Source organism: Canis lupus, chromosome 7 (genome assembly GCF_003254725.2).
Source record: "Canis lupus dingo isolate Sandy chromosome 7, ASM325472v2, whole genome shotgun sequence".
Taxonomy (NCBI): domain Eukaryota; kingdom Metazoa; phylum Chordata; class Mammalia; order Carnivora; family Canidae; genus Canis; species Canis lupus.
In genome coordinates this window covers 64646411-64665865 of record NC_064249.1, presented here as the reverse complement: position 1 = coordinate 64665865, position 19455 = coordinate 64646411, and the positions used below count along the sequence as shown (strand labels likewise).

The 19455-nt window shown below is 43.4% G+C and overlaps 1 protein-coding gene across 16 annotated transcripts in view; it reads right to left on the bottom strand.

Moving 5' to 3' along the window:
* TMEM241 (transmembrane protein 241) overlaps positions 1-19455 on the bottom strand; it is a 112084-nt gene that overhangs the window by 68884 nt on the left and 23745 nt on the right. For all 16 annotated transcript variants that reach the window (XR_003128596.3, XR_003128598.3, XR_007412114.1 and 13 more), the window contains exons 4-5: positions 19238-19319; positions 4784-4861 (exon numbers count right to left, since the gene is read on the bottom strand). Coding sequence is in view for 9 of the 16 variants with exons in the window: in XM_025429320.3 (XP_025285105.1) it covers positions 4784-4861; positions 19238-19319 (160 nt within the window). In the remaining 7 variants the exon portion in view is untranslated. The remainder of the gene's footprint in view (positions 1-4783; positions 4862-19237; positions 19320-19455) is intronic.

Sequence of the window (19455 nt, the reverse complement as noted above, 5' to 3'; positions counted from 1 at the left end):
CAACTCAACACCCAAAAAACAAATAATCTGATTAAAAATGGACAGAAGTCGGGGCACCTGGGTGACTCAGTCAGTTAAGCATTTGCCTTCATGATTAGGTCACAATCTCAAAGTCCTAGGATCAAGCCCTGAGTGGGGCTCCCTGATCAGCAGGGAGTCAGCTTCTTCCTCTACCCCTCCCTCACTCGTGTGTGCGTGTGCACATGCACACATACACTCACTGTCTCAAGTAAATAAAGAAAATCTTTAAAAAGAAATGAACAGAGGTCATGGACAGACATTTCTCCAAAGAAGACATATAGACAGCCATACAGACACATGCTCAACATCACTCATCATCAGGGAAATGCAAATCAAAACTACAATGAAGTATCACCTCACACCTGTCAGAATGGCTAAAGTCAAAAACACAAGAAGCAACGGGGCTGACAAGGATGTGGGGAAAAAGGAGTCCTTGTGCATCACTGGTGGGAATGCAGACTGGTGCAGCCATTGTGGAAAACAGTATGGAGGTTCCTCAAAAAGTTAAAAATAGAATTACTCTACGATCCAGTAATTCTACTACTGGGTATTTACCCAAAAATATGAAAACACTAACTCAAAAAGATATATATCTTTATAAACCCTGATGTTTATAGCAGCATTATTTACAATAGCCAAATTATGGAAGCACCCTAAGCGTCCCAGTAGATGAATGGATAAAGAAGTGGTATATATACAGAAAGGAATATTCCTCAGTCAAAGAAAGAATGAAATCTTGCCATTTGCAACAACATGGACGCAGCCAGACAGTATAATGCTAAGTGAAATAAGTCAGGGAATGACAAATATCATATGTATAATTTAAGAAACAAAACAAACATAGCAAAAATATAAAGCAGAAAGCAGACTCGTAACTATAGAGAAGAAACGGATGGTTACCAGAGGGGAGGTGGGTGGGGGGACGGGGAAATAGGTGAAGGAGATGAAGAGTACACTTATCATGATGAGCACTGAGTAAGGTACAGAATTGTTGAATCACTATATTTAATATCTGAAACTAATATAACATGCTATGTTCACTATACTGGAATTAAAATTTTTAAAAAGAGAAATGATGTTTAGTGTTGGGGATGAAATGGAGATGAAGATTCAAAATATTTTGGTATTTATCATCCAATTTATTCTTCCAAGGACAGGTCCTCTCAGCCTAAAAGTCTACCCCCTGGTCTCTGCCTGATGGAAATAGCTCTGAGGATGCTCTAACCCTGTTTCCTACTCTACCCCGACTTATCCATCAGGAAACAGTACCCTGTTGAGATGCCTGGATCTCTTCTCCAGATCCAATAAATCTTAATTTTTCAATTCACACACAAAAGCATAAGTCTCCGAGAACCTCAGCAGCTCTTGGTGAGTTTCTGAACCTCAGTGATTAGTTAGTGAATATTCGGCTTGGCAGCAGTTCTAGGGCAGGACTCTGGAGCTATGAAGACAACAACCATATGGTCCCTGCCAAGAGGCGGCTTAGAGGAAGCAGGCATAGACCCAGAGAAACTCCCACCTAAGGTTCATTGAACCTTAGGTACCACTGAGTATAAAATCTCTCATTCTTTATATATTACTAAGAAAGAAAGCATTTGACCAGGGCATTCCACTGATTGTAGAAGCATCACAAGTGTAGGTAGTGAAAATTTTTTTAACGTGAGAAAAAGCAGCACGTGTTAGAATTGATGAAATACAGAAATCACACAATGGTGTGATTAAAAAAAAAAAAAAAAAGGTTAGAGAGTGGTGCTCATGCTCCTTGAGGTGTCGGGAAGGCTCCAATTGCATGCAGACCAGCCTAAAAGACTGAGAGCCTCCCTCGTGAGACCTTGAGAGTCACCAGAGTCCCCTCTCACCTCCTGCATTCTTGTCCCTTCCAGAGACAGTTCCAGAGACAGTAAATCTGATCAGTCTCTCTGGGCTTTCTCAGCCAACCCTGGCCTCCCACTGCACTCAGCACACCCCCCAAATTCCTAGCTCAGCCTCAAAGGCTTGTCCTAAGTCTCCAGCCTCATCCCTAGGCACCCTCTCTCTTTCTTACCAAGCTCCAGCCACACTAGCCCGGAGTGACTCCTGCCAAGTCCCTTCCTACATCTGGTCCTTTGCATCTCCTGCTTCCTCTTCCCAGGAGCCCTCCCCTTAACCCCACCTGCAGAACTCCTGCTCAGCCTTTGTCTGTGTTTATTTTTTTTTAAAGATTTTATTTATTTATTTGAGTGAGAGAGAGAGTGCACAAGAACATGAGCAGGGGAGGTGCAAAGGGAGACATGGACTCCCTGCTGAGCAGGGAGCCCAATGTGAGGCTCAGTCCCAGGATCCTGAGATTATGATCTGAGCTGAAGGCAGATGCTTAACTGACTGAGCCACCCAGGTGCCCCCTTTATCTGTGTTTAAATGTCACTTCCCCATAGTGGCCTCTCTGGCCATATAATCCAGCAGAGGAGTGTCATATTTGTGTCTCCTTTGCTCAGCTGATGCTCCATAAGAGTTGCCCAGAGCAGTAAGACCATGCCCTTCCCTCACTACTGTAGGCTTATAGCCTGGCACGGTGGGCGGTACACAGGTACATAAAAATACTCAGAATGAATGAAGAGTGCTTATAAGAGGTTCTCTGACCAATCAGAGGAAAGAAAACATCATGACATGGTCTAGGAAAAATAAGAAGTTTGGTTGTGGCTGGATTTTCTAAAACCCAAGAGGTGTATGGCATCTAGGTGGTTATGGGCTTTGCATGCCTCCATGGAGGTCATGAGCCCTCCCCATGTACATGGGGGGACATGATCGGATCAGTTTCAAAAGGTCACTTGGGTGCAATGTGGAGGAAGGTGAGCGTGGGGAGAGGCAGAGGCAGGAAAACCAGCCAGGCACTACCACACATCTGGCAGGTGAAGGCAGGTGATGGTGCACACAGAACACAATAACTATGTAAGCCAGGACTGCTCACCCCAGGCCCCACTTGGCTGCCCAAGGGCTCAGGGGAGCAAGATCTCATTTGACCTCTGAAAAACAGATGAGGGCCTGAACCAAGGTGGCAGAAGAGTGGGAATGGAGAGGTGGGGACAGATTCAGAAATAGGGTGTGTGTGTGTGGGAAGACCAGACCAGGGCTCTAAGGGGATCCCAGTGTTTCTGCCATGGGTGGTAATGACCAGGATGAGGATCACCAAGCAACAAGCAGGTTGCAAAAACAGAGCAGTTCGTTTGGTCCCTTTGCATTTCATGTCCCCGGGGAGCAGGTATGTGGAGAGCCAGAGGCAGCAGCATGCAATGGGGATGTGAGTTCAAGAGAGAGGCCTGGGCTGGAGATGGGACACAGGAGTCACCAGTGAACTGAAGGCGGATGGTGGAGGAGGCTGTCCAGAGAGTGTGTGCTTGGGAGCAAAGGGCTCCTGACACAGAGCCCCCGGAGACCCTGCGGGGTAGACGAATGAAAGAGGAGGAGGAGCCAGACACTGGGGAAGAGAACCAGCAGGTCGAGGGGGCCAAGAGACTCCAGGAAAGGCAGCAATGAACCTGGCGATGAACGGTGTAAAAGGCCAACAGTGGTGGAAATGCACTTATAAGTGACCTCAGGCAGAGCAGCTTCGGGGTGACGGTGGGGGCAGAAGCAGGAGCAGCTTGGAGGTGAGAGGGACACAAGGCCATGGGCAGCTCCGAACCCAGCCCTCCCTCAGGCATGGTGCTGGGCCAGGGCAAGGACGTGGCGGGGCGGAGGTGCGGGTGTGCTCAGGCAAGGGAGTCGGCTGGCGTGCCTGGCCAGTGTTGGTTTGGGACACGCAGCCTTCAGAGCCAGGTTAGTGTGAGTGGGTCCCCCAGGGTCTGCTCTCTCCTCAGTGGACTGGGAGCACTGAGAGTGTCTACAGGCTGAGGAAAGAAAGGCTGCAGAGAGGGAGAGAGGTTAACTCTGCAGGACAGAAGAGGTAGTCCATGCAGCTGCCTGCGAGCAGCAAGTGGGGATGACAGGGTGCCCGCGTGTACGGAGTGGTCCCAGCCATGGGAAGGACACCTCTCTCCCCTGCACACTTGTAAGTGAGCTGTCTGAATGGCCACCTAGCCTCTCTAGTTGAAGAGTTCCCAATTTTTTATATGAAACCATTTCAAATGGGCAGGTGTTAGAAAGAAAGAAATCTCAAAAGAGGAACCAAATTAAAACCACCACTAATAAGGTTAATAAACATAGCAAACACATACAGAGAACCTACCGTGCACCAGAAACTGCTGGAAGCACTTAACACGTGTCACTGTGTCCTCCCAACAACTGTATGAGCTGGGTGTCATTACTACCCGTTTTTCCCAGAAGGAGGTGAAGACACTTGCTCCAACTGATGTGACCCAGAGCTAGGCTTGGGAAGAGAAGGCAGTTTCCCCAGGGCAGGCTACTGCTCTTCTCAGCACCCTATGTGAAGCTCTGCCATATATTCCCTGGTGGCCCTGGGATTAGCTGCGGGTGGGAACGCTGCCTCCCAGGCCCCACACCTCAGCCTGAGGTAAATTCCTCCTTGTATCCCAAAGTGATTGCTGTGCCCTGACCTGCGGCCGAGGGCCGTTCAGATCAACAAGCATTCCCACATATGTTTGGTGATGCGAAAGGATGTCGAAAACACGATCCTTGAAATTAGTGATGACTGCCAGGCAGTCTTGACCACTGTCAGGAAACAGATGGCAGGAAAAGGTAGACACTAATTTGGGCCATAAAACAAGGTGCACCTTTGAAATTTAAAGCAAGGGAAGCGAAACTAGCATTTTGCATTATCATTTACCTCTTTCCGAAAACACTTCTGGTGCCCACAGATGATAACTTCAGCTACATTATGCAAAGTGAGAAACACAGGAATGGCCTGAAAGAAAACAGAATGTAATAAGCATGAAAATGTTTTCTTTGATCCCGTAATTACATAATACTTGATTTCTGCTTAAAAATAAAGATCCGTGGGAACTTTTGGCATTCACATATACAATCCTCTCCAGCAAAAACTCTTCTGCGTGGATGAGCGCTCTCTGTTGTAATATTATTCTTGGTGTGGCGGATGTAGAGGCCCAACACATATTTATTAAGCACCTACTGTGTCAGGCACCGAGCCAGGTGCAGGAAACACAGCTTGTGCAAAAGGTGGATCTATGATAGGGAGACTGTCCCTATCAGGTAAGAGCTCTCATGAGATACACCAAGGGGCACACCTACCCTAGCCCAGGGAGAGCAAGCCTTCAGGAAGGAAATGAAGTCCATAGGCTACATGAGGACGGAATGACAAACTGGAGTGAGCCAAACAACACAAGGAGGCAGAGGGTACTGCAGGCAGAGGAACACACAAGAGCAGGGGTGAGAGTGAATAGGGGTGGGGGTGCGGCTGAGCGGTGGACTGTAAAGAGAGAAGCCAGAGAGAGGAAGGTGGAGAGGTCATCAAGACACATCACAGAGTCAAGACAGCACCAAGAGCCAAGAAGCCCCTGAAGAGTTGTAAGGCAGTGACGTGATTTGATCTGCATGTTGAAAGGAACTTGGTAGTAGAGGGCAGAAGGCAGAGATGGTACGAAAGTTTAGCAGAGTAGCAGACTGAAAGATGCCTCACCCCCAAATGACAGTCACACACTAATCCCTGGGACCGGTGAATGTCACCTTACAGAGCAAAAACGGATCTTTGCAATTGTAATTAAGTTAAGAACCCTGGGATGAGGAGTTTGCCCCAGGTTATCTGGGTAGGTCCTTAAAGCAAACACATGTATTTTTAAGAGAAAGACAGAATCTGACACACACAGAGGAGGAGGCGACAGGTGACGGACGTGATCACAAAGCCAGAGAGACTGGAGTGCTGTGGCCACAAGCCAAGAAATGCCAGCAGCATCAGAAGCTACAGGAGCCAAGGAGGGGGTCCTCGGAGCCTCTGGAATGCAGTGTGGCCCTGCTGACACACCTTGATTGAGCACAGTAACACTGATTTCAGACTTCTGGCCTCCACAACTGGAGAGAGTAAGTTTCCACTGTTTTAAGCCTCTTGATATGTGGTAATTTGTTACAGAGGTCATGGGAAACTAACCCAAGGAATGCCAAGATGGCGGCCAGAACTTGGAAGTGGCACTGAAAATGGAGAGCATCCACATTAAGGAAATATTTAGGAAACTGAACTGGGGTAAATATTTGAATAACCAGGATCAACTTTGCACCAAGAAAAAAGGAGGGAGGGGAAAAGACATTAAAAAAATAACACTCCAGAGGGTTATTAAGGCATAAGAGCACCCACTACACATTTACTATCACTGGGCTGTTTGCGAAGAATGGCTTTCTCTCCTAATTTGATGGCTAATCTTGACCCAGTGAGCAGGAAGGATTAAAGGGCACAGGATTTTGTTATTGTCTCTGCTGTTGATGATGGTTGATAATGTTTCCTGAAAAGCAGAAAAAGACCAAGAATAAGCATGGGTTTTAGCATCAGAAGGGGCCAGTGAAGCAGGGCACTTATGCAAACCTTAGTTTGCTCCTCAGTATGGGGAGAACAATACCTACGACCCAGAGTACCCAGAAGGAATGATAGACATATAGGTAAAGGACCTATGTGAGTGGTTCGGGAGCACTGCATGAAAGGTGATCAGTTGACGGGAAGCGCACCCTCAGCAGCCTCGACATAGGACCCTGGCAGAGAAATTGTTCCAGCTTGGAGGATCCACTTAAGATCATGCCGCTCGCCTACTTCCAGATGGATCTATTCTTTATCTTTTTGGAGGGTATATTTTTACCTTGTTTTTAAAACTTATAACTTTGTAGCTCTGCCCTATTTTAGTATTTTGTTCTAACTTGCACTGTTTTATTTCTTTTGGAGTTCTTGCCTTCCATTTTCCTGCCTTTGTAAGGTTTTCTAGTCTTAATTTATCTTTCCTTAAGAGTGCAACTCAAACTGTTTTTTTCCTTTTAAAATGATACTTCATAAAAATAAATAAATAAATAATAACAAAATCATACTTTAACAAATAATCCAATTAAAAAATGGGCCGAAGACATGAACAGACATTTCTTCAAGACCTGCAGACAGCCAACAGACACATGAAAAGACACTCGACATCACTCATCGTCAGGGAAATGCAAATCAAAACCAAGATGAAAACAAAACAAAACAAAACAAACAAAAACCAAGATGAGATATCATCCTGCACCTGTCAGAATGGCTAAACTCAAGAAGATAAGAAACAACAGGTGTTGGCAAGGATGTGGAGAAAAAGGAACCCCCACGCACTGTTGGTTTCCCACAGCCACTGTGGAAAACAGCACAGAAGTTCCTCAAAAAGTTAAAAATAGAATTATTCTATGATCCAGCAATCACACTCTTGGGTATTTACCCAAAGAACACAAAGACCCTAATTCAAAGGGGGACATGTACCCTGATGTCTATGGCAATATTATTTACAATAGTCAAATTATGGAAGCAGCCAAATGCCCATTGACGGATAGATAAAGAAGAGATGATACACACACACAAACACACACACACAAATGGAATATTATTCAGCCATACCAACGAATGAAATCTTGCCATTTGCAACAACATGGATGGAGCTAGAGAGTATAGTGCTAAGCAAAATAAGTCAGAGAGACAAATACCATATGATTTTGCTCTCATGTGGAATTTAAGAAACAAAATAAAGGGAAAAAGAGAAAGAGACAAAAACCTAGAAACAGACTTTTTTTTTTTAAAGATTTTATTTATTTATTCATGAGAGACACACACAGAGGGGCAGAGACATAGACAGAGGGAGAAGCAAGCTGCCTGCAGGGACCCTGATGTGGGACTGGATTCCAGGACTGGGGATCACGCCCTGAGCTGAAGGCAGACGCTCAACCACCGAGGCACCCAGGCATCCTGAAACACTCTTAACTACAGAGAACAAACTGATGGTTACCAGAGGAGGGGGGAGATAGGGGGACGAGGGAAACAGGTGATGGGGATTAAGGAGTGAATTAGGGTGAGCACTGGGTGATGTAAAGAACTGTTCACTCTACTGTCCACCTGAAACTAATACAACATGGTATGTTAACCACACTGGAATTAAAATTAAAAAAAAAAAGAAGTGAAGTTAAAAAAAAATCATACGTTATTTTTATTGTTTCCTAATTTTTCATTTATTTTTTGTGCTTTTTATTCCTCTTAAATTTTTATATTTTGGGTTTTTTTAAAGATTTATTTATTTATTCATGAGAGATATATAGAGGGGCAGAGACACAGGCAGAGGGAAAAGCAAGTTTCATGCAGGGAGCCCGATGTGGGACTTGATCCCAGGACCCCAGGATCATACCCTGAGCCAAAGGCAGTCGCTCAACCGCTGAGCAACCCAAGCGTCCCAAATTTTTATATTTTGAATTCTTATGTGTTTTAAGATTGTTAAAGAGATCTTTTTTTAACTGGCTATATTCATTAGGCCTATGTTTGGCAAACTTAGGGCCTGGCCTTCCAGTTCTTGGCTTAAGGAGATAGCAAAGAAAATCTGGGACAAGTTAATTATGTGTACATGAAAATGAATATGAAAGGGTAACCCGGATGCTATTTGCTTAAAATTAAGACCTTTTAAAAAATGCTTTTGTCTCCTTGACTATAAAACCAGCAAGGAGACCAGATTGAGCCTTCCTCAAGGAGGCTAATTTTCTCAATTTTATAAACCATGACTAGGTTTTTCAATCTTCCTAGGCCCTGCTCTGATCACATTCTGGAAAAGGATCTATCAATACACACCAAATTGATTTTCAAGTACACTAAAGATAACTACCAACAATGTGTTGGACACAGTACTAATTATTTTAATTACATTCTCTTATTTAAATCTCCTTCCAACAACTCATTTAGTGGGTGCTATTACCTTGATTTATAGACAAGTAACCTGATGCTTAAAAGATGAGGCAATTTGCTGAGTGCTCATGGCTAGTTCAGGGCCAGACCCTGGCTCCCATCCAGGCTTCTCTAACTGCAGAGCCCATGCCCCTAACCTCAATGCTATGATACCTCAATTACAGTAAGCCCCAAGGGTAATCTTCCTGGCCCTACAACTATCCAAAGTCCAATAGGACTAGTGTGTTCCAAATCCTGCCAGTCTGCGTCCTCCAGTAAGAAAACTGGTATGATCTAAAATACATAAACTCTGAGGCACCTGGGTGACTCAGTGATTGAGCATCTGCGTTAGGCTCAGATCGTGATCCTGAGATGGAGTCCCACATCAGGCTCCTGCAGGAAGCCTGCTTCTCCTTCTGCCTATGTCTCTGCCTCTGTGTGTCTCTCATGAATAAATAAATAGATAAATAAATAAATGCATGAACTCTGAGTAAACTCTGTGACATGTTTTAAAAGATAGCTTCCGTTTCTACCTTAAAAAATCTGGATTTCTCAAGCCATTTTTCTACTGAGAAGCTAGCAGGCTTTAGAAACAGTAATTCTATAATTGACCATCTCAGCCTCCATAGAGGTATATAAAAAACAATTAATGCAATTCACAAACTTTGATTACTGATTTTCCTCAGCCTCTAACTCTGTATAAGTCCCAGTCTGTGATCTATGCTATCAGTTCAGGAGACCCACGAGTGACTGATTCTTTTAGAAAACCTGTCCTTTAAAAAAAAAAAAAAAGAAAAGAAAACCTGCCGTTTATTATCTTATGGAGTGAGGTTCAGCAGGACTTAATTTTGTTCAATCAGACAAAAGTTCTGAGAAATTATAATAGCAATAATAGCTAAGATATACCGAATGCTTATTATGTGCTAGCTGCTGTTCTAACTGCTTTTGCATATTTAATTGTCATAATAACTCTATGAGGTAGATACTATTAACATCCCCATTACGCAGACAAGAAAATGGATGAATATATTTTGGTTCTCTTTTTTAACCCACCTCTTAATAATCTGAAAACCAGAAAAATCTATGAAAATCTATGAATCTACGAAAATCTATGAGAATCTATGAAAATCTATGTATTTGTTTGCTGCTAAATAGAACAGAAAAATAAGCGTTTTTCCACATTGTCAGGGACTCTAGGAATGCTCTCAACAACAAAAGGTCCTACCATCCTTCATCAGGAAAAATGGCCAAGATTACATAAAATGTAATTAATCAAATTCAAGTACACTGCAGGCCAATTCATTTAGTTACTTAGGGGCACAGTTTGCAACTAATTTATCCTTAGACTCCATTAGCTTAAATTCAACATCTTTTCCATGTGTACTACTGGAAATTTTTCTCTGGTTGTGAAGAGAAACTGGTATCTATTACCTAAAGTCTTTCATTATTCCCATGCTTTCCAGAATGGAATTTTGAGGCCTTGATTATTATTTGCTCAGGTGCTGGGCCTGAGTGAGAACAGTTTCCTATAGAAAATCCTGGCCCTGCGCACTGGCACGGCCTTGGGTCACTCTGCAGACACAGATGCCTCCCTTTTTCAAGCAGGAATCCTGGGTCAGCTTCTGAATGTTTGTGAAAGAATGTCAATCCCATCTTCCCTTTGGGCGATTTTTTTTTTGGGGGGGCGATTTTTAAATATGTAGGTGTGGGCTTAATCTACAAGACAGGATAACTGCACTCCAGGCCTGACCTGCTGGCTACCCAATTTTTATCAAAATCCTGCAGGCTGGAAACAATGCTCCTGGAGGGCTGCCTCAGGGCAGTGAGCAAAGGGAGTCAGATAAGCAGGGTAGCAGTTTTAGCCTCAGACAACAGCTCCTACTGAACCGATCTATTTCATCATGCATCCAAAATGTTGTAAGAATCCTAGAAACTAGGTTGTCGCTGTGTTTGTTATAAGGGTGTTGTTGAAGAGCCTGCCTCACTAAATGGCCTAGTCTACCTTTTATTGAGGACTCAGAACCTGAGGGAAACTTTGCTGTTCTCCAGCAATGACTTCACTCTTGTTTTTCTTTTGACTTTTTCAATCAGAAGATACTGACACACCATGTTACATTAGTTTTGGGTGAGTCAACATTGCTCTATGTTATGCTATGCTCATGACAGGTGTAGCAGGGACTCTTACAAGTCTTTTTTTTTTTTTTTTTTTTAATTTTTATTTATTTATGATAGTCACAGAGAGAGAGAGAGGCAGAGACACAGGCAGAGGGAGAAGCAGGCTCCATGCACCGGGAGCCCGACATGGGATTCGATCCCGGGTCTCCAGGATCGCGCCCTGGGCCAAAGGCAGGGGCCAAACCGCTGCGCCACCCAGGGATCCCTCTTACAAGTCTTATAACCTTTTTATTTGGCTACAGAATGCTGAAAACTGAATTCAGGGCCCAACTGTATTTATTTTGTAGGCTACCACAGCATAGGTTTCTATATGCTAAGTCTTTCTCTGGCCTCATCTAGTTCTTTAATTCTGTTTATAGGGATGCCTGGGTGGCTCAGTGGTTGAGCATCTGCCTTAGGCTCAGGGCGTGATCCTGGGGTCCTGGGATTGAGTCCTGCATCCGGCTCCCCATGGGGAGGCTGCTTCTCCCACTGCCTATGTCTCTGCCTCTCTCTCTATGTCTCTCATGAATAAACAAAATCTTAAGAAAAAATTGTTTATAAAAAAAATATCTATTTTGGGGGAGTGGCTCATTCAGTTAAGCTCTGACTCTGATCTCAGGGTGGTAGGTTCAGGCCCTAGGTTGGGCTCCATGCTGGGTGTGGAGCATACTTAAAAAAAATATATATATATATCTTTCTTATTTTAATTATTCTTTTAAGCCACCATTGATCCTTTCTGGAAGATGGTGAGGTACTTGAATAAGTATATGTACATATACATGAATACATTCACAAGTTGACTTGCATGAGTTAAATTTAAGTGTTTATTTACATTAATTTTTTTTTAAGATTTTCTTTATTTATTCATTAGAGGCACAGAGAGAGAGGCAGAGACATAGGCAGAGGGAGAAGCAGGGTCCCTGCGGAGAGCCTGATGCGGGACTCGATCCCAAGAACTCGGGATCGTGACCTGAGAGGAAGGCAGATGTTCAACCACTGTAAATAGGTGCTCCTATTTACATTAATTTTACTATTCTGTCATTATTCGGCAAAGTCCCCGAATGCAGAGGACCAGACTCCCCTCTTGCCAGTGTATCTCCAGTAGGGGTCTGGAGGCCATCTCTGTCCTTCATTTGTTTATCACATAAAGTAGCTGGCCTTGGTCCTAGGGGCCTTGTTGTATAAGAAATGGACATTTTAAAGTACCAGGGATTCCTCATCTTGGTGAGATGCCTGGGAATAAGAGAAGGCCCAAGGGACAGCAGCTTGCTCCAGCTCATTCCCTTGGGGGCATGAATGTACAGGCCAGAACAGAGAGCAGGCTGGCCTGCTCTCAGTGAATTGTTATTTTTCTCACACTTTTTTACCCAAGTGCATTGAAATGAATGAGTTAAACCAAATGTGCATACCTACAACACACAAAGAAATTCTGAGTGAAGCAAGTGAGAACCTATTATCCCCTCCTCTTCATAAATCCTCAAGAAAACCTCTATCAGAGTCCGAGTCCAGGGTTTTTAAAATAAATACATTTTTTTAAATTGAGGTAAAATTTACCATTTTAACCATTTTTAAGTGTACAGTTCAGTGGCATTAAGTACATTCACATTGTTATGCAACCATCACCAATCTCTATCTCTAGAACTTTCTCATCTTGCAAAATTCAAACTCTGTACCCATTAAATACTAACTCCTCATTCTCTCCTCCGTCTTCCCTGGCAAGCACCATTCTACTTTCTGTCTCTGATTTTGATCATTCTAAGCACCTCATAGAAGTAGAATCATACAGTATTTGTCCTTTTGTGACTGCCTTATTTCACTTAACATAATCTCCTTAAAGTTCATCCACAGTGTTACATATGTCAGAATTTCCTTCCTTCTTAAGGTCAAATAATATTCCATTGCATGCATATGCCACATTTTGTTTATCCATTTCCCCATCAATGGATACTTGGGTTGCTTCCAACTTTTGGCTCTTGTAAATAACGCTGCTATGTATAGGGATGTGTAAATATCTGTTCAACTCCTGCTTTCAAACCCAGAAGTGAAATTGCTAGATCATACAGTAAGTCTATTTTTAATTTTTTGAGGAACCATCATAGTGTTTTCCATAGCAGCTGTACCAGTTTATATTCCCAACAACAGTCCACAAGAGTTCCAATTCTATACTTCCTTACTAACACTTGTTATTTTCCGGTTTTTTGATGACAGCCATCCTAAGGGGTGTGAAGTGGTATCTCATTATAGTTTTGATTTGCATATCCCTAATGATTAATAACACTGAGCTCAAAAAGCCCATCTTTTCATGGGCTTATTAGCCATCTGTGCATCTTCTTTGGAGAAATGTCTTTTCAAGTCATTTGGCCATTTTTGAATTGCGTTGGTTTTCGTTGATGAGTTGAGGGCCTATCTCTAGATTCTGGATATTAATCCCTATAGAATGATAGAACTAAAACAATTTAGTAACAAGTTAGATGTCATTTAATCAAGGGAAAACAATCCTTAGATTAGGAGAGTATGGTGCCTCAGAAGCAGTGGAGCACTCTTCCCAAGGAGTGCTGGGCAAGAATGAGTTTTATGAAGCATTAGAAGTGGCAATGGGGAAATGGTATGATTGGCTGGGATTGCATATCTGGTTTTATTTAGGAAGATCAAGGAACAAGGAAGTAAGTACAGAACCCAGAGTTGCATTGGTATTTGGGGATTAGAGGTCTAGATGTACTGTTTCTGGTCAAGTGGAGCATTTACAGGAATACTAAAGTTTGGCTTGCTGATGTAGCACTCCAGAAAGGAGGAGCTCCATCTTGAGCCTAAAAATATATTTCAATATCCCTTATTAGATAAGTAATTTGCAAATACTATCTCCCACTCAGTGGGTTGCCTTTTTACTCTGTTGATAGTGGCCTTTGATGCACCAAAGTTTTTCACTTTGATGAAGTCCAACAATCTATTTTTTCTTTTGTTGCCTGTGTCTTTGGTGCCGTATCCAAGGAATTATTGCCAAATCTAATGTCATAAAGTTTTCCCCCTCAGAGCCCTGTTTTAATAAGTCATTTTATAAGGGTTATGGAGAACATCATCTTTAGAGATTTATTTATTTATTATTTTAGAGAGACAGAGCAGTGGAAAAGGGCTGAGGGAGAGAATCCCAAGCAGACTCCCTACTAAGTGCAGAGCCTACTGCAGGGCTCAATCATACAACCCTGAGATCATGACCTGAGCCGAAATCGAGTCAGATATTTGACTGAGTCACCCCGGCAACCCCAAGAACATCATCTTTATTTTTTTATTATTTATTTATTCAGGAGAGACACAGAAAGAGAGGCAGAGAGAGAGGCAGAGACATAGGCAGAGGGAGAAGCAGGCTCCCTCCTGGGAGCCCAATGTAGGATTTGATCCCAGGACCCTGGGATCACCACCTGAGCAGAAGGCAGACACTCAACCACAGAGCTACCCAGGCATCCAGAGAACATCATCTTTAGATGGAGCAAGAAGATAACTAAAATCCAGAGTAAGGGTTTACTATTTTGCCACTGAGCCTACACATTAAAAAGTTATCCTTGCAAACAGACTCTGGCCCTTGCAAATGAGCTCTGGTAAGAAAACAACGTGAAAGAGGAGAGCTGCCTCAAATGGTCAGTAACATGGAACATTAGAGGAAGAGTCTGCATTTTACATCAACAATGACATTCTTTTCCTTTGCAGATCCAAGTTCCTTTCTGTAATTTTAGAGCCAAACAAATGGGGAGGGGACTCATGGGCTCCAGTTTGCTTAACTAATTTGCTCCATCTGGGTCTAATTATCCATGTGTATTTCCTCACCAACACCCCATCCAATCTCCATCACAACGTGTGGAGTGAATGTTGTGCCCAGGGAAGACAAACCCTGACAAGCAGTTAGGAAAGGACCAAGATCAAAGAGATGGGTGAGAAACCAGGAGCAGTCCTGTCAAGATGCCCTAACTTAAGTTTACAAAGTCCTGCAACTACTGACCTTGGCTTGCCCTGAGCAAGAAAACGACATGGTTTGCACAGCCAGATCACCAACACCAGGATGGCCTCTTACTGGCAAGCTCATAACGTCTGACTTTGCACATGTGTTCTAAACACTCACCACCACAGGATTTGAGGCAATCGTGTCTAGATGGCCAGGCTTTGGTTGGAAAATTACAACAAGAGTATTAATGACCGGTCAAGGTCATACTGACCCTCCAAAGACCAACACTCACGCCATCAGAACCATCATCACTGTGACCTTATTCAGCATAGGATAGCTGGAGAAACTGACCCAAATTAGCCCAAGTAGAAGGGACAGCAAATACACACTTCCTCTCCACTCCCCTCAACTCAGTCCTCATGGGCTGATCTCCCCTGGCTGATGTGATTTATGGGGTAAAGAGGGTAACTTTTCAAGATGAACTGTTGTGTTTGGACAGGCTTGGGTTTGCACCTCCACTTTAACATTTATGAGTTGTTGACCTTGGCCAAATAATTTGGATCTCAGTTTCCTCATCTGTAAGTGGGAGTAATTAAGTCTGGCTTCATATGTCATGAAGAGGGACAATGGAAAGTGCCCAACGCATACTAACACCTCAGGGTCAGGACCCATACCTTATTTGTCTTTAAGCACCTTGTACAAAGTAGATCCTTGACAAATATTTGCTGAATGGATAGCCACGAGAATAACCCCTTCCCTTAACTCTTTATATCATTCGGTTGTGAGGTAAAAAAATCAGTAAAGAATTCTCTCTGCTGTGCCTTTACAGAATTAAATCTGCTTCCTCTTAGGAGTTGCACATCAGAAGAACAGAGCTTCAAAATCTTGTCAGATAAAGGAGGGCTTTATGGAGCAGAACTACCTCGAAAGTGTTCTGCATAACAATACACCCACGGCTTTTAACTGAGCACCTTCCCCCAATTCCTTGTGGACTCATTAAACTGACAGCTTGGCACCAGCATATTGATGCCTGTTTTCTATCTAACACAAGCTGTATGAGTGCCTCGTGTTTAACCCACTCTATGAATTTGTAAGCAACTATGTAAAAAAAAAACAAAAAACAAAAAAAAAATCAGAAAACAAAGGAGAGATGCTGGGTTATTATTTCACTAAAAAACAATGAGTGTCTCTTTCCTTTGCTCCTCCCACCCTAATTGGGTATATTTGGGTTTTGGTTGTTTCCCTTTGCTCAAAGACTGAATTGTAGCAGCTTCTTTTTACCCTTTGAAGAAGGCTGTGCTCTAGGCCAGTGCCACTCAATGACAGTACCAGTCAAAATAAGGAGCTTGAACCAAAAGGTACATCAGTGCACTCATCCTTCTTCAAAAAGTCTTGCTATGGGGACACCTGGGTGGCTCAGTGGTTGAGCGTCTGCCTTTGGCCCAGGGCGTGATCCCAGGGTCCTGGGATAGAGTCATGCATTGGGCTCCCTGCATGGAGCCTACTTCTCCCTCTGCCTGTGTCTCTGCCTCTCGCTGTGTCTCTCAGGAATAAATAAATAAAATCTTTAAAGAAAAAAAAAGTCTTGCTATAAAAAAAAAAAGCTCAACTAAACAGTGTGTTTAGTGCCAAAGTTGATGTACATTCTGGCACAATCTTCTTATGGACAGGTAACAAAAAGCTCACAGACTGCCACCACATGTGGATCACACTTCGAGAAACATTGTTCTTGGTTACAGAACTCCTCATCTGCCTGATAATGTACTGTGCCGACCCTTACAATGGACTTCAGAGGCTACCTATCATCCTTATCCCTTCTTTTGGTAAGGCATCCCAATATCAAGGATCTGCTGTTCCCTCTCTCAGTCTACAGGATCTGGGCAGGGATCCTGTATGACCAGGGCTGGCCAAACAGTGCTCTGAATCTCTGCAGCCACAGTGAATGGTTCTGGAAGACCGTAATCCAGGGCCAACCAGTCAGCATAATTCCATCTTCCTGGTTAGCTTTCCAACCTAGGAAGGGCAGATGTCCAGCTGATGTATATTTAGGGTGAATCCTGGGACTCCTGCAGGCGCTACAAGGAAAGGTCTCTTTCCATTAGACTTCATGTTATAAGTATGTGAGCCCAGAATCAACAACACCCATGAGAGCCTGGCCATGAAATGGAGCAAAGACAGAGCAGAACTAAAAGACAGAGAGACAGAAACTGGCTTCTTAAGCATGTCATTGGAACCTTTGGATCAAGCCTTGCCTGATCTACAACTTTTCAATTACATGAACCAGTTAGTTTCCCTTTTGCTTAGAACAGTTTATGAGCTTTCTATAACTTGTCACTGAAAGAGTCTAAAGTTATGTCTGATTACCCTGGACTCTTCTAAAATCCATATGCATTGGCCCAAGAGCCAAATCTGAAAAGACAAAAGGTCTGGAGTCAGAGGAGCTGCCACCAGCTGGCACCAGAGGCAGGTTACCAAGACTTTCCACACCTGAGTCCCTTCCTCTGTCAGGTGATTAACATTTGCCTCATCCGTTGCCTGTCAGGTGACTGAGAATCACATAAAAAGATACAGAGGAAATCACTATGGAAACATTCAAAAAAGCACCGTACAAACAAAAAATATTGTTATTATTAGCACAATAGTTATTCAAACTTTACAATTCTGGCATCTTAATTATCCAGTTCCTATAAGAAATTTTAAAAGCCTTTGAACAAAAATACATTGTTTTTCAAATGAACATAGGGGGGTAACAAAAAGAGAGGCAAACCAAGAAACATATGGCTGGTTACCGGAGGGGAGGAAGGTGGGGAAGGTAGATTTTATAGGTGATGGGGATTAAGTTGTGCACTTGTGAGAAGTACCGGGTGTTTTATCAAGTGTTTACTCACTAAATTCTACACCTGAAACTGACATTACACTGTATGTTAACTAACTGGAATTTAAATTAAAACTTAAAAAAAGGGGCAGCCTGGGTGGCTCAGCGGTTTAGTGCCATCTTCAGCCCAGGGCCTGATCCTGGAGACCTGGGATCGAGTTCCGCATCAGGCTCCCTGCATGGAGCCTGCTTATCCCTCTGCCTGTGCCTCTCTCTCTCTCTCTCTCTCTCTATGTCTATCCTAAAAAAATAAATAAAAAACCACTTTAAAAATGCATTGTTTTTATGAACACCTGTGTATTCAGCTACACGAGGGGGAGCGCCCTCTACGGGCCAGAGGGCATAAAGCGAGGCAGCAGACCCAGAAGCCAACAGAATCCAGAAGGGGCAGCTGGAAGCTGGGGCAGGTCTCAGGTTCTGGGCTGAGCACCAATATGTGCTGTGGGTCATTTGCTGGGCCCACCCAGGACGTTTCTCTCCCATTGAACACATCATCCCAATGACTCAAGTGTATGAATCATGAAAGAAAAATGATGATTTAATTTAGAAATTACCCCTGTAACTCTCAACTGCTATTTTGCAACTTCAGGGTTGTCCTAACAATAATAATGCTGTGCAGGTAGGCAGATTTTGTGTTTGTTTTAGTGTTTTTGTATCCGAGACCTAAGGGACCGACATAACAACAAACTTTGCATAAAAAGTCTAAATTGCTTCACAAATTTCACATTTCTCCAAAAGTCAGAATACAATCATTTTCTCAGAAATAAAAACAGTATGAGCAGTCGGGGTACAAGACAGGAAGAGGCATAACTGATTTTTAAACCTCGTTCTGAGTCTCTGGTCAACGGTAGTATCAATGGATTTTCTTTTGATGGGAAAATAACTAAATTTTCATATAATGTAACTGGAATAAGTTATCCTTTACAGTTCCCTCCTTCGAGAAGCTCAAACCTGGGTGGCTGCGGTGGGAGAACAGGGGGACACTTGTTTTACTAGTGTCGCCATGTACTGGGTACCCATGCTTTGCAGGGTATGTGCTGAGTCCAGCACCCCCAGTCCATGTCAGCAATGGCAGGGTTACATTACAGTTCCTCAGAAGCACGGAGAAGGCTGAGCCTACTCACCCTGTTCCCGAGGACAGCCTGCATTCAGGCAGAGTGGGCTAACCCTGTCTGTGTCAGGCTCCATAAGTATCCCTTCTTTCTTTCCCTGCACCTCCATTTATGCCTCTTCATCTTGTAAAACAAGTTGGCCCAACCCAGTAATCTGGTTATCCTCAATCCAGGGAGAAGCGCATAAGGCCCCATGTTGCTCTCCAATCCGGCTGTATCATTATGAAAGTTGATTCTGTCCCCTGTTGATCCAAAGTGCAGTTAGTTAAAAAGCAGAGGGGAAGAGGAAAGAGAAACTGTCTCTCTAAAAAGTCTCTAACACTTACCAGTTTGGATAATGCTCTGGAACCAGCATAGATTATACCCACAAACAGCACCGAAGCAGGAAGCCACGTTGAAACATCAGATCTGGGAAGAGGGAAAGAGGCCATAATGTTTCTGTCATCTTCTGTCCGAATGGCCTAGTTGGAAGGCATGACCCTTTGGATGCACCAAATATGACAATGGTGCTTGTCTTAAAATCTCTGAGTGACCCGTGGAGTGT